The 14,521-nt window shown below is 47.7% G+C and overlaps 4 protein-coding genes across 4 annotated transcripts; 2 read left to right on the top strand and 2 right to left on the bottom strand.

Annotated features, from left to right (window-relative positions):
- Positions 1-2,123: 2,123 nt before the first annotated feature.
- Positions 2,124-2,291, bottom strand: FOXG_21534 (uncharacterized protein; the record flags this gene model as incomplete). Its single annotated transcript, XM_018401879.1, has 1 exon — positions 2,124-2,291. One exon carries the CDS (start codon positions 2,289-2,291, stop codon positions 2,124-2,126), a length of 168 nt encoding a protein of 55 aa, XP_018253976.1.
- Positions 2,292-6,680: 4,389 nt separating this feature from the next.
- On the top strand, positions 6,681-8,842 carry FOXG_14254 (uncharacterized protein). The gene is made up of 9 exons (XM_018394331.1): positions 6,681-6,966; positions 7,023-7,160; positions 7,213-7,220; positions 7,270-7,406; positions 7,462-7,508; positions 7,558-7,586; positions 7,648-7,681; positions 7,729-7,816; positions 7,867-8,842. Exons 1-9 carry the CDS (start codon positions 6,745-6,747, stop codon positions 8,727-8,729), a joined length of 1,566 nt encoding a protein of 521 aa, XP_018253977.1. The 5' UTR covers positions 6,681-6,744; the 3' UTR covers positions 8,730-8,842.
- A 561-nt stretch (positions 8,843-9,403) lies between these two features.
- FOXG_21535 (uncharacterized protein) lies at positions 9,404-9,769 on the bottom strand (the record flags this gene model as incomplete). Its single annotated transcript, XM_018401880.1, has 1 exon — positions 9,404-9,769. The coding sequence occupies one exon, from the start codon at positions 9,767-9,769 to the stop codon at positions 9,404-9,406; it is 366 nt and encodes a 121-aa protein (XP_018253978.1).
- A 2,073-nt stretch (positions 9,770-11,842) lies between these two features.
- Positions 11,843-14,140, top strand: FOXG_21536 (uncharacterized protein; the record flags this gene model as incomplete). Its single annotated transcript, XM_018401881.1, has 2 exons — positions 11,843-11,882; positions 11,925-14,140. 2 exons carry the CDS (start codon positions 11,843-11,845, stop codon positions 14,138-14,140), a joined length of 2,256 nt encoding a protein of 751 aa, XP_018253979.1.
- Between the last annotated feature and the right edge of the window lie 381 nt (positions 14,141-14,521).

The raw sequence follows: 14,521 nt of genomic DNA on the forward strand, positions 1-14,521 counted from the left end.
CCGCTGGCAGCCTGCTACCTGACCCTCAAACCCCCTGTTCCCCAAATGTATATCGATCTCACAATACCCACAGTAACACCTATCGTCTTCATTACTTGTTAATTCGCTATATTCCTTGTCTTGTAGAGTCACCCAGGTCCTTCCAAAAAATTGCCCACCTAGATCATCCGACCAATTTGATGATCCGTAGAGTTCAAAATCTTCATACGGGCGCCGAGAGAGACCGTTATGAATCGTCAATTCTTGAAGCCCTGCGTGTTCGCTCGTCTCAAGCACCTCAAGTGCACCATCAAGTAAATCGCAGTCCACGAGGGTATCCGAATCTGCCCGTCGATGTGGAGGAGACCTTGTTACGGTGTCGTTGAGAGTTGAGGAGTCGAGGGGCTGTACAACTGATGCAGTGATATCTGCTTCCTCGAACATCCAATTACCCATGTTATCCTCAGATGGATGATTATAGGTTCTTTGTGATGAATCGAAGCCACATGCCTCAACGAATTCGGCACATACGCTGCACCCAATTCTACCACTCCCGACTGCTGGAGTGCCATCACCTGCGGCGTGATCTTGCCGGGCACCGGTGATCAGCTGGCGCGTGAGCGGACCACATGTGGAATCAATATGTGGGGGATAGAGGTCAAAAAAACCCAAATCACAATAGAGTGGATGGTTCAGTTTTGACAGTCTTGACCCAGCCTGGCAGTTATCGCATTGACGTGGTCGAAGGAACAGGCGGTTTGGAGACGGATATATGACGTCTGGCTGGGTAGGAGCATGCTCGACTGTTGGGTTAAGCCCCATGTTTGCGATGGTCTTTCTATGCGTAGTGTCGCAGTCAACAATATACTTTTCAAGTAAAGATACTGGAAGATAACAGGACGCAGCTCAGTACCCTACGGTCAGGTCCTTAAGTATTTCCAGCCTCAGCCGACATATCGTAAGGAGACTGTATCTTTATTTGAACGGCGGATTAAGCCCTTCCTTCGTCTGCTTAAAAGTTCACAAAGGAGGATACAAATGAGTGGATCTAACAAGAAAGGATTTGGAAGCAGATGTGTTATTTGCCGCCGTTGAGGGCGCGCGAGATCTCGTTTTTGGCAACTTAACCAAGTAGGTGTAGGAGCTGCGGGCTAATCCGTGCTCCACTGACAAAAGTTCAGAGGTTCAGGGTCCAGATGTAGAATGAGGTTCTGTGGCGCATCGGACCTGTCCGTTGCCGCCTAGAATGCGACCTTTTAGGAAGCGAACGGTCCCACTATTAGCCACGGGATCCGGCTCTTACTTTGTGCTCCATTGTTTAAGGTTTTTCGGCGTTAGAACCCGAGTTGATTTGCCTGACCCCTTCGACCCACCCTCTCGGAAGCGGCAATCCATCTCACCCATAACCGCGACAAAAGCGACGAGGACCCCTTGAAAGATGCCCGGAAAGAACCGTCTGAATATACCACAGTATAATTGCTTCTCTTTGACGAGCGGTCGCTAACGACTCTAGCTCACTGACTATTGATAAAACTGCTTTACAGTAATAAGCCTTACCCGCGTTATCTATCTAGGTAAAGAGACAACTATGGCGATGGTATTTCCTAAATGATATAGATAATGCGGGCAAGGCTTAAAGGAGTTTTATTAACAGCTAATGAGCTAAAGTCTATAAAAGTGCTAATAAATGTGGTCTGTATGCTTGGTGGTGGTTATGAAGATTACTGTTTGGGCGCCCAGTGGTCCGCCCTTTCGTAGTTGTGGTTACCGACCGTTGCTCAAGTAGAAGCAACTATACTGCGGTATATTGAGACAGTTCACTCCGGGCAGCTTTCCAGGGATCCTAGTCGCTTTTGTCAAAATGCTAGGAGCTGCTATGGGTGAGATGGATTGCCGCGTCCGAGAGGGTGGATCGAGGGGGCTAGGCAGAGCCTTCTCTGAAGGCATTGCCGCTCTCGATCGCATTTGTAATCTTTGTTTTACAAGCGATCCAATGGTGCTACCTACCAAGGTCATGAGGATCCTTAGGATAATGAATAGCCTAAGAGCGTGCGCGTGGCCATCCAAATCGCCTCGAATATCAATACAATCGCTCTGTGGCTGCTGGTCGACACGGTCGACTCTGGTTCTAATACCGACATGCCTCACGACAACGTAGCTTCACCCCAGAGCATATAGAGCTCACAGACACGCCGCTGCAAGTCTTGACCGACACTCAACTCCCTGTCGCGCCCAAGCTCGCTGAGCACAAGTCCAACGACGACATCCTCCCAGTCACCTACATAGCCATGCATTTCAACAAGGACAACCATGTCCAGGCCAAAGGTTCCCAGTTGGTTAGTCCCCTTCACCACTTCGTACCCACCCTGCCACGTCATCGGCTCCTTCTCCCCTCTCCTCTGACGGCAGATAAATACGAACGGCAGATAATAGTTCGCCTTAACTCAAGGTTAAACTTTATTTAGAAGAAAGCCTCTTGTCTGCCGGTCTTACTTATTTACTAACGTACATGATAAGCGAGTGTCTCAGACAAGCGAGTGTCTCAACAAACATCGATCCACAAGATGTAAATCGTCACAAAAACACAACGAACCTCTAAATAAATTGAAACTACCTGCTATACTCTTCCTTAGACACTGAAACAACTATCTGACATGTTCTTGCGCTATGCCTCATCTTGCCGCATGCTCCACAATGCATTTCCTTTGCTTGCGTTGACCTTCCCTGACTACTATTTCTCAACGATTCTTCCACTGCCTGCCCGTCAACATTCATCTGATCAATCGCTTGCCTTCCTTCCTCTACTGTCTTCACCCCTCTCTTCTGCAGTCTGGTTTTTTTTTTTTCATATTCCGCCGCCGGCTTAGTATCTCATTTGCTTCCCGAATGTTTTGGAGCTCACTCCTTAACAGGACAACCTCATGCGTAGCTGCCTTTGTTGCTTTAGTATTTGATTTTAAAGCTTCAACTATTGACTCTGGGGAGCTGCTGCTATGCCTTTTGATTCGCTTTTCGAGGTATGCAGACTGAGATTGGGCCTCAATTGCTGTTGTTGGGGTCTTTGAAGTCCAAGAGGTCAATGATTCAGCAGCCTCCTCGGGAGGCGTTGGAGTCCATCGCTGCAAATCAAGCTTTGAGATCACCGTTTCTGGGTCAAGGGAAGCAATTACAGCTCCTCTAAAACCTTCCCGGATCTTGCTTTCTGTAAAGTGGCGCTAAAAGCGGCCTAAAAGGAGGGAAAGAACTCGGTCTTGGAAATGTGGGTTATAGAGCATCGGATTAGATGCTCTATTTCTTGACCATACGCCTTTTTTTAGCACTGCAAAGAATCCAACATCAAGAGGCTGAAGCAGATGAGACGAATGAGGTGGCATACAAAGCGTGATGATTTTATTTGCCTTGCAATATCTCTCAAAGTCGACCGAGTGGTGACTTTTCGTGCCCGTCGAGGATCAGAAAATGATAGCGATTTTTTTGATCCCTTAGTTGTACACCGGTCAAAGTGCTTTATCCACTCGAGGCCTGTCTCATTATCTGTCCAGCCATTTCGCTCATCGCAATAGCCCAGTTGCCCGGGAGGTTGCTTTCTCGGCATCAGTTGGCGAGGTGATACTGGCCCGCACCTATAATGAACGGCGGGATTGCTTGGCCTTCTGCATTGATCGCCTGAATCACTGTTACCCACTCTCGGTTTCCAGGCTGCACTGATTCCGGCCTTCCACGCCTGTCTGTACCCGTGATGACCATTCCGCTGGCAATCATACCCATGAGAAAGCCAGTCTCATCAAAGTTGTAGATTTCATCTGATCGGATGCCGTACTTGGCGATTGTGTTCTCCACAAGCCTAAACCAGTTGCGAATAGCAGTCGTATCTTCGCATTTGGCTCTCCTGTAATCATATTTACGAATGAAACGCGTCTTGAGCTCTTTGTGCTGCCTCAGGAAGTTGGAAGCCCAGCGCTTGCCGACAGGTGACGCCTTACGGTCGGCGAGCAATCGGTTGGCCATTTCTTCAACGCCACACAGTCGCGGGGGAAATCCTCGCGAATCTAGGTCTAAAATGAACTGAACTATGATCTTTTCCTCTAGATCAGACAGTTTGCGTGACTTTGGGACCCAATCGCTTCGAGATTGAATGCCCTTCTGCCGGCGCCATAGGATCATACGGCCAACTTTATAGATCTCTGCAGCGTGTCCGAGCTTTAATTTTGGGTCGTTTTGAAGGGCCTGAAGGGCAAGAAGGATTTTACCCTTAATATTAGGGTCTGACATATTTCGTGGTTGAGAATTAATTGATTAAATAAAGATGATGTAAGAAGTTTATCATGTACGTTATAGAAATAAAGCTGGGTTTTCTCTCTATAAGCCAATATTTTTCTTTGACTGAGAGCCTTTTTGGTTGATTGTATGTAGAATTTTAAAGTGATAAATCTAAAGGAAGAAAAGCGTCACAGTCCCAACTTGTCGTGGGGGATTTCCCCGCCAGACCAGACCAAACCACCACGCAAATTTTGGTGCTAACCCTAGTCCGCCTAAGACTGCCCCCAGATGACTCTTTGAGGTTCCAGTAAAACCAAGATGTTCTCAGATGCAGGGTCTATTGAGAATGCCACTCGGTGTGACACAAAACAGAGTACACTCTCCAACCTCGATCTGATGCTGCTCAGGCCCGTTCCACTGCTGACAGTCATACCACTCTGACCAGTCACCTTTCCTGGTCCATCGCCCCGGCCCAGCGCCCTTTCGTACGCAATTCACCCCGTCTTTGTCGATGATCTGGTTCAAGATAACATTCTGGCGGTGGTTATTGTATTGATCTTTCGTGCAGGTGTGGCCAGCAAAGGAGGAGCAACATATATTGATGGCGTGGCTGGTGCTGATAAGGAGTGAGATTGGGATGGCTTTGGAGAACATCATAATGTAAACGAGACCCGAAGCCGGAATATTTTAGAATGAATAAATGTTATACTTCGAAGTTTTCTACTTGTAGATTTTAGTGCGGTTTGTAGAATTAGCGATATAATCGAAGGGCTCGCGGCTGCTGGGGCTTTTTATAGACCACATATGTCAAATGTGACGGCCTCAAGATGTGATCTCAGCGAAGGTCACATGAGCTATTGGTAAATGTCTGCGAAGACTAGGCCCAATTAGGAGGGGCATAAATAACAAATCCCTCAACGCGGCAGTTAGGGAGATAACACAAGCAATACACGGTTTAAGTTTACTAACGTTTCTGGTACAGTGGGGGGCAATAAGTTTGAATCCAAACTCAAGTAGACGTTCGCTGACTAACCGAGGTGAGGCCAGTTCCCCACGTAGCAATACCCCAATCAGGATAGCCTTTTGCCTGATACAGCTTAGCACTTACTTTATCAAGCTAAAGCTTTATAAGCTGGAGCTAGATTACTACAGCTAGTACTTCAGCTTGGATTCAAACTTATTGCATCCCACTGTACAGTAGATTAGCTAGTCCCTTTTATACTTTTTCAAAGTTCCATAGAGAAATATGGTTTAACAAACCCATTACAAATCAGACATGGTTGTTGAGAGCTCTAGTGTCGGCAATTGATGGGTTAATGCTCGGAGAAGCAGTGATCGGAATGGTCTGGTATGGTCTGGTATGGGGGGTCAATACAATACAAGTCTATTACGCCCGGTAGGCCAACGCCCAATGGGCTCTGAAGCTAAAGGTACATACACTACGCTAGTTATTGCCTTGCTCTCGCCAAGCCCATACAATTCTCACCTTGTTCCTTCCAGTCTAACATACAGTGGGATGCAATAAGTTTGAATACCGGGCGTGTATCTTCTTTTGCCGCTAGCCTCTTTGAGACAGCTACCACCTGCATATCAGTTGTTGCACGGCTAATAAGCATATACTGATTGGCTAGATCGAGCTTCTTCCTCAGATTAGAAGCAGGCTGAACTCCAAATAGGCTAGACGGGGGTATCAGTACTTCAAAAGGTATTCAAACTTATTGCATCCCAGTGTAAACTACATTGCTATAAAGTTTAATCTTCGTATTCCTATTTTATCTGCTAATCTTACCTTCTTGTATTAAATTTCCTTCATGTGACTTACTATTTTAAAAGCTTCTTTTTATTACAAATTACCAGTTACGAACTAATTAATATAAATACATATAACCTGCTCCTTATTTGGCAAGGGCCGGAACCACTACATCCCACTCCACTTTGGACTAAATAGAGTGGATATACGAATTTTTTTTTTTTTTGGCAATTACATAGTGGATGTAACGCATATTCGACCGGAGTGGAATGGATGTACACACGTGAATTTATAAGTGGATTTATAAGTGGATTTATAGTGGAATTCTGAGGATATTGACAAAAAGAAATAAAAGAAAAGTAATTTCTTCAACTAAATCAAGTTATGGAAGTTTTTGCTATAGTATGGTGCCCTTTTTTTAGCTTATATACTGCCACGGTTGGGAGATGTTGCGTTGGAATGTGTTTGTTCTTTCGAACGAACAAGTCAACCCTGACCCCTCCGACCATCACAGATTATGCTTGATTAAGATCAAGCAAAGTGTACAAAAGGCCCGGCAACATCACAACGTTACATGAGATCAGGGTCGGTAGTTTTACCAATGCGACTTGCCCCGCATGGTAAGCCAATCTCGACCAAGATCTGCATAAACTTCCGGCGTCATCGGAAATTGAACACAAACTTTAACTTCCCCTATATCGTGAATAAAAATAAGAAGTTTCTTTGAAATTTTGGTCCATCAAACTCGCGCAAAAATGAGATTCCTCAACATCGCGATTGGTGTGATAACTCTTCTACAAGGCGCTGATGCAGCGGCCTGGAAGGATTATAAACCGCAGCATCGCACGCCGGATTCATGTCCTGATTATGTCAACTATTCGCAGAAGCCGCACAAGCCATTGTCTTCTGGCAAACTGAAGCTGCCGTTTATGAGGCCAAGCGAAGAATGCAGGACCTTCAAGAGCCCCGCGGTTGAGGTTAGAATTCTGACTACATCTCGAGCTGAGAGGCCCCAGAACTAAGCTGATTGTAGAAAGTCATAAGTGACATCAAGAGGCGCGTCAAAAATCCTGATCTGGGACGTCTTTTCGAGAACACGTTTCCATCGACACTGGACACCACAGTCAGATATTTTGACGCGAAGAAGAATTTGGCATTCATTGTCACTGGTGTAAGTCTCTTTCGGTCAGATATGCAGAACATCAACTGATCAAACACTCAAGGATATTACGTATGCATTAGTTCTGTCTTGGTAAATTCCAACTAACATCGATCTGAAGTGCTCAATGGCTACGCGACACAGGCAACCAGTTTGCTCACTTGTACAAGCTGCTCTCCAAGGACAAGAATCTCAAGGCGCTTGTTAAGGCTATCATCAACACCGAGGCCAGGTACATCGCCGAGTACCCTTATTGTGGTATGTCTTTTCGGTTGAAAGGGTGCAATAGTTGGGTGCTGATAAGATATGTTAGGCGCTTTCCAACCACCACCAGAGAGTGGGTTGAGTCCTTCGACCAATGTATGGAATACCTCGACCTGAAAACATTCATATACTGATATAATTTTAGGACTACGCTACAAATGTTGCGGTGAATCCGTAAGTTCAATGGTCTACGTCGAATAATTTAAGGAACGAAGCAAACCTTACCGTGATTCAGGCCAGTCGACAACCAGAAAGTCTTCGAGTGCAAGGTATGGCATGTTCTCTTCCCATCAAGCATCTCTCTAATTTCATTCAGTATGAACTCGATTCTCTTGCCGGTTTCCTCAAGATCGTGCGATCGTACTACGCCAATACCAAAGATTCTTCATTCATCAACGACAACTGTGAGCTACCTTACGCGTTTCTTTCATACACTGATACTGATGTTCAACAGTCAAAGCAGCTATGAAGCAAGTCCTGAGGGTCATCAATGAGCAATCCCAAGGCACCTGGGCTAAGGACTGGTCCTACGTCAGCTACTACAGCTGGACAGGACTATCAGGCTCACTCTCACCAGGGGTACCCAACAGCGGCAGCGGTGAACCGAAGCTAGCCAATGGGCTGGTTGCCAGTAGTCATCGTCCTTCAGATGATTTGTGCATCTTCAACTACATTACCTCCGACAATGCCATGATGTCAGTTGAGCTCGATCACGTTGCGAACGTACTGGATAAAATTGGAGATCACAAGAGCACTTCTGGAAAGCTGCGGGGACATGCCAAAATCATTCGCCAAGCTGTCTGGAAGCACACTCTCACTTCGAATGGCATTTTCGCTTATGAGACTAATGGATACGGTGGCCAGCACATTATGGATGATGCAAACGTCCCCAGCCTTGTATCACTTCCGTACCTAGGTTTCCTCAAGCGCGATGATCCGACATATAAAAAGACCAAGTCTGCTATGTTCTCCCGAGCAAACCCATATTACGCTGTTGGAAAGACATTCAGTGGAATCGGTGGACCGCACGTCAACGCGACTTACCCATGGCCTATGTCACAGATCTCAGGTATCTATGGGACAGATGATGATAGCGAGATCACTGAACGACTTAACATGATTCTGGAGAACACTTCTGGCCTTGGATTGATTCACGAGAGCGTGAACATTTACCATCCTAAAGACTTTACGCGACCATGGTTTGCTTGGGCGAATAGCTATTTTGCTGAGATGATTCTTGACTTGGCAGAAAGGAAGCCTCATTTGATTTTCAAGGATGACAAGCCATATGTCATAGGACGCACCTTCTCGAAGTAGCACACAGTAGTGCTCATCTGTATTGTGAATTCGGAAAGTGACTTGAGAAGATTGCTCTTAACATTTATCGTTTCATTCTATTAGCTAGAACACCTTGGGTACCTCATAGGCTCATCATAGTCTTAATCTAATCACAATTATTAATATGCTAAGTTACTTTGAAAAGAGAGGTTAAAGGATCCTGCTTTCCTGCTAATTTTAGGTTGAGGAAAGGTTTTTTTTATCAAATCATAAAATTCTCCGAACGGCACAAAGGGTCCACAAGGAGAGTTAGACTAAATAAACAGCGCAGCAAGAATATTGAAGTACGAATGAGGCTCAGCAGTGGCCATATATGCAAGATAACCCAGTGTGGCTAACAGACCGACCGACCCAGACCGGCCCCTTCGGTCTGTCGGTCTGGGTTTGTCGAGGCTCTCGGTCTGTCGGTCTAGGTCTGACAGTCTGATCCAGTGATCCCGAAGGTTTTTACCGTGCTGCTGAAAAGGGTTCATTAAATGGCACCATACACACTGAAACTCTTTTCCTCTTCGTACGCAAGCATTAATTACTACACTACCAGCCCTCTCATTAGCCAGTGCTTTTGGAGTTGATCTGCCTCGACTACCTCAGGTGCTAGCCGATTGCGCTCGTCGGTGATCATCTTCTTTGTCTGGCTAAACACCCTCTCACAATCAGCACTCATGCCAGGAATTGAGAACAAGATCTAGCGCCATTCGATACAAGACTGGATATTCCAATTGATGTCGGTTCCACCATTCAAGAGGGTTTGCAACTTCGAGATCTTGGGGGTAAATTGGCCGTGTCTGGAATAAGTCAAGGTCGCTAACTGCCTTGACCTTCTTTCGTTGTGTATGCAATGAGCGGATTGACCTCTTCCCAAATGAGCTGTAGTCGTTAACGTCAGCTTCGATCTCATCGGCTTCATCTTCCAAAAGCCCAGCTTGAGCTTGAGTTTCAACTTCAGCCTGTCGAACGTATTCATCGAACAGGCTACCCACAGCGGACTGCATGTCGCTATACCATTGCGGCCTATCCATCGCGTTTTTCCAGTGCCGCTCAAAGTAGTCATACCCATAAGATGGGTGAAAGCGCTAGCGCTGCTCGGTAGATAGGTGTACGGTCCGTTTTAATGTAATAATCTTCAAGCTTCGCCCATCCGCAGTCAATTCCCGACTTAAAATGGGAGGGCTCCTCGAACTGAGTTTCCTCCGCGGCCTGCTTGAATTTGACAAACAGATAGTCCATTGTCTTGAGAGTCTCCCACACGGCACCATGCCCGCCCTCTGCGCCTGGTTTACTGGCGTTGCCCTCCATAGTCTTCGTAAGGATGTAAAACGGCTTTAGGAAGTCGTGGAAGCGCTCTAGTTCAGCCCAGTCTACAGCGCTGAGGAAATCCTTCGTTAGGTCACGGTGGACGGGATCATTTTTGGGTTTTTGCCAACGAGATTGATAGAGCTCGATGGCGCTGCGTAGTTCGAGTGCTAGGATAAGCCGATCCCGGGTCAGCAAATGTTCAACAGAGGTGAGTGACAGACATATATATACGCATACCGCGTTTGATCATAACGTAAATGGAGTTCCAGCGTGTCTTGCCATCAACAACGATCTCCAATGTAAATATGGCATCGTCCCCTGCGAGCTCGGTCTGTAAACGCCGAAGCGCCTGTCGTCGCTGGTCCGTCCGGCGGATATAGGTTGCAAGGTTGTGGAGTCTGCCAACGGCCCCCTTCTTGGCCCAAATCTCGAAACTGAATTCATCTGTAGCCCCACGAAGCTCCGCCTCGAATTTGCTAACGTTTGAGCCGAAGATGACAGCCCGGACAACCAGGTTGATAATGTGGCCAATGCAACGTAAGCGGCGCCGGCTGACGTCCATCGGGAACCACATAGCAAGCGTCTCTAGGCAAGTATCGTTACTTTCGGCGCTATCAAGCATGAAGTATCCAAGCTTGGAGCCCATTTCGTATTGATTGATTACCTCCTTGACATACGAGGCCATATTCTCACCAGAGTGTGGACCAACTAGGCGTGGCAGTCCAAGAAGGACATCACGTTTTTCGCCTTCACTGTCAACAAAATGGCCGACGATGCCGATGTAGTGAAACCCGTTGGAAGCAGTCCAGAGATCAAAGCTTAGGTGAGCGGAGCTCTTCGCGTCCTTGACGGGATTGAAGATGATCTGTCGTCGGGATTCAAAGGTTAGGCGGATCCACGAACAGACCGTTGTGTGATGCTCAGGAAGCAGCTGACTTGCAAGCTCCCCACCGTTCGCTATCAGCCACCGAAGCCGTTCGCTGGATGCTTGCCGGAAGGTGACATCTTCGAGGATGATCCAGTCCACAAAACGAGCTTTCCATGACCTTTCATCGAAGTGAGAGCCGAGCTGAAAGCCTAGACTGGCCTGGCGCGACAAAGGACGCATAGAAGAGGACGCGGACGCGGCCGCCAAGGTAAACGGAGTTGTCAAGCCGGGACTACTGTCACCAAATTCAACGATTTGGTGCTGACGGAGCAGGTGCCTCGCGGCGTGAGCTGTCCCAGACGAGGCATACAGAGCCGTCGAATAGCTCCTCTTTTCGTGGCAGAGTCTGCAAAGCCAGTAACGTACGCCTTTGTGCTCTAAATTTGCGCCATGTCGATATATCCATGATTCTTTCATCTTTGTGCCGACGACCCGTCTGTGACGAGGCCTCTTTTTGACGCCCACAAGTCTTTTTCCGCAGTGCCATATGTTCTCCCAATCGATATCGAATTCGCACTGGGGAGCATCGTCTACCGTGGCCTCGGGGGTAGTATCGGTCGAGGTTGGAGGTAGATAAGACGCAAGAGACTGCGGTATAGATGGCACCGGGCTCGAAGTCCTGCTAGAGGGTATCATGATGTGGGTATGGAAGCACATGTACGGAGCACGACGCGAATATTTGCAACAGTTTTCTGGCAAGTGCGGACGCGCCAGGTTGAGTAAACAGACCTTCACCTTAGCCTTAACCTTATTCCCAAGAGCGCAGTGGGCCAATAGCGGCACTGAAACAGTAGGCCTTTTAGGCCAACCTAGACCGACCCAGACCACCCAGACCGACCGGTCTGTCCGGTCTGTCGGTCTGGCGAGAATGGCCGGTCTGTCGGTCTGCGGTCTGGCAGACGCACTCAGTCGGTCTGTCAGACGGTCTGTCTGTTAGCCACACTGAAAAGATCTTTATGATCACATCATCATCCCGGCAGCTTGTGAGGCCATATCCGATCCTTGCCGCCAGGAAATACCACGAACGTACGACATAGCTTATGCGAAGTCTCGTTCGTTCCAAGAAAAGCCAGGAAATGATCGATGGAGGCCTGATGATGTCAACAGGGCAGTCCATCTGCAATATACGATCCCGGCGGAAGACCTTCCTCTTTTCTGGACTCTGGTAGTCAGCAAAGCAGATGAATTCCAGCTCACGACCAAGAGCGGAGAAACTGTGCCATACTTCAAGGGTCCTCAGTTACTTTTTCAGTCTCACGACTTGAAGAATACTTTCGGGAAAGAAACACTCAACGCATCCTTAGACGATTTCGAGAGCTCAGTCCTTCAGGCTCTTGATCCTGCACACCTGGACATTCACTCCTGTTGGATCGATATTGGAGCCCGCGATTATGTTGCGAGTGATCCACCCCATAGTACTGCCAGGCGGGGACCTTTCACTGTTCTATGGAAGAGTCAATGCCATTCTTATCTGCACGAGCAAATCTCCAGAATCGCACCCGAGTCTCGTTCGAATGCTGTAAAGTTCCAGAAGTTCTTACTGCGTGATATCGGGGACTATCAAGTTAAGGCGAAGCGTACTCGAGCCACCAACCCAGGCCATCACCACGAGCGCAGGCCAGGGGTCATTCGCGCCAAGGCCTATAGTTGCCATAAAGAGCTGTTTTCTGTCATGTTCAGTGATTATGAAATATTCGGGTCAGGTTTTCTTCCACTCCTCGCTTTGAGTGAGGGTATGTTGAGCGATCTTTCCGCGAACAATCGAGGCCGGCGGCAAGCCTCGAATACTACGCAAATTCGTCGCGGTGCTCTTCTAAAAGCCTGGGAGGCTAACAAACGGCACTTGAGAGCTACTTCGAATACGACAGCCCTTGCAAATTACGGTATTCGGAAGGAAATGACTTTTCGACTCGATGTGATTCTCAGAATGTGGCATCGAGGCTATTTCGAGCCGAATAGAAGCCCCCATGTTGGCAATCGGTCTTTCAAGGTGTTAGATGCGTCGACCGATGGAGGACACGATCCATTCTGGGTAGTCTCCACTAGAGACATGAATGATTTTGTGTTCACCCAGACTGCAAGATTTATCCTCCCTCTCGATCACTTGTTCCAGAAGGCGTCTCTTCGTACTACTATCTCGCCCCCTGCCTTGATTCTCGCTTTCTATACTGCTCAGCTCTTCTGTCAACTTCTCACTTATGCACTCGCAAGTAAAGAACGTTTCTCATATGACAATTGGATTTGGCTGCCGCAGTGGACGGTTCAGACTCGTCGAAAACCCAATATCCGACTTTTGCTAGAGCGACGGGGCCTTGGACTTGACATGGCTATCGAGGACGCTGGAATGCTGTGGATTCCTCCCTCGAGTCTCGATTGGTATGGCGGACATATTGCCTTAGAGGTTCTCGTCCAGCTTTATATCCCTCGAAATCCTTTCCAGCGCGGCCTCGTATCTCAAATGAGTATCCAGCGTTTTACTGTGTCCAAAGTCGCGATCGAAGTATGCCTCCGACAGTTACTTCAGCACGCCCGTTCCGAATTCGAACATGGGCGTCGTCACACAGCAGAAGAGTTGGTAGAAAGAGTCCTTCGTCTAGCTACTGAAGAAGTTGCTCGAGCTTATCACCAGCATATGCTTTCCAAGCTGAAGCTGAAATGGGAGGATATGCGTAAGGGGTCCGGGCAACGTGTTCTACCCCGCCTTGAACGATTGGAACAAAGCGAAGAGGAGTCGGCCCGACAGACAGGCTGCTTCGTTACAGCACAGACAATATGGGAGATTTACGATGAAGCTTGGACTACTTACGTCCGAACTCGCGCCAAATCTGAAGTAGACGATAAGCCAGAAGACGTCCCCTTATGGATGGGAACGCGGAAGTATCTACTCCCGGACGACAGCTGGTCGAATTCTGTGTTCAATCGTCTTTTCAAACGCCCGAAAACCTCATTCTGGTACGGCCTCTACTTCCTTGAACTCTATCACCGAGTCAAGCGATTATGGGGCATGATTGAGGACCTCGCGGGCTTATTTGATGAACAGTTCAGCCGCATCATTGGCTACTACATCATGGTTACTTTCAATAGTGATGCAACCAAAGATGTTGCTGTTGACCGTAGACCAGGAATTGAGCATCAAAGAGCAACCTTTTTCCGAATACAGTTTTGAGCTCCTTATTTCTCGCCGCCTGAATGCACCGCTCCTATGTCACGGGCCTCAACCGCGTGTTATCAACACCAGAACCCTTGCACCCCCCTGACCGCGATATCAAAACCAATCGACGCCATGGAGTTCCAAAGGTATTCTGCCAGTCTCATACAACTATGGACGCGGCTAATCAGCCACAATGACCAATTATGCCAGGCTAGATTAAAAGAAAGGAACCGAGTCTGTAAAGAGGTCATTGACTGCTTGATGGCTCTTGTTGGACCTAAAAGGAGCCACGAGGAGAATTGGGTACACTCAGAACCTTGGAAGTTTTATGGGTCATCGATGGGATACGGACAGCGTGGAGACCCGTTCCGCCAGGCCTTCTATCCATACGCGTAT

The sequence above is a fragment of the Fusarium oxysporum genome, chromosome 14 (genome assembly GCF_000149955.1).
Source record: "Fusarium oxysporum f. sp. lycopersici 4287 chromosome 14, whole genome shotgun sequence".
NCBI lineage: Eukaryota > Fungi > Ascomycota > Sordariomycetes > Hypocreales > Nectriaceae > Fusarium > Fusarium oxysporum.

What these genes read in the sequence shown, in the direction of transcription:
- FOXG_14254 (XM_018394331.1), top strand. Translation starts at nt 6,745, where the DNA reads ATGAGATTCCTCAACATCGCGATTGGTGTGATAACTCTTCTACAAGGC. An exon ending in TCAAGAGCCCCGCGGTTGAG is followed by an intron (nt 6,967 to 7,022) that starts GTTAGAATTCTG and finishes AGCTGATTGTAG; the next exon opens with AAAGTCATAAGTGACATCAA. An exon ending in AGAAAGTCTTCGAGTGCAAG is followed by an intron (nt 7,682 to 7,728) that starts GTATGGCATGTT and finishes AATTTCATTCAG; the next exon opens with TATGAACTCGATTCTCTTGC.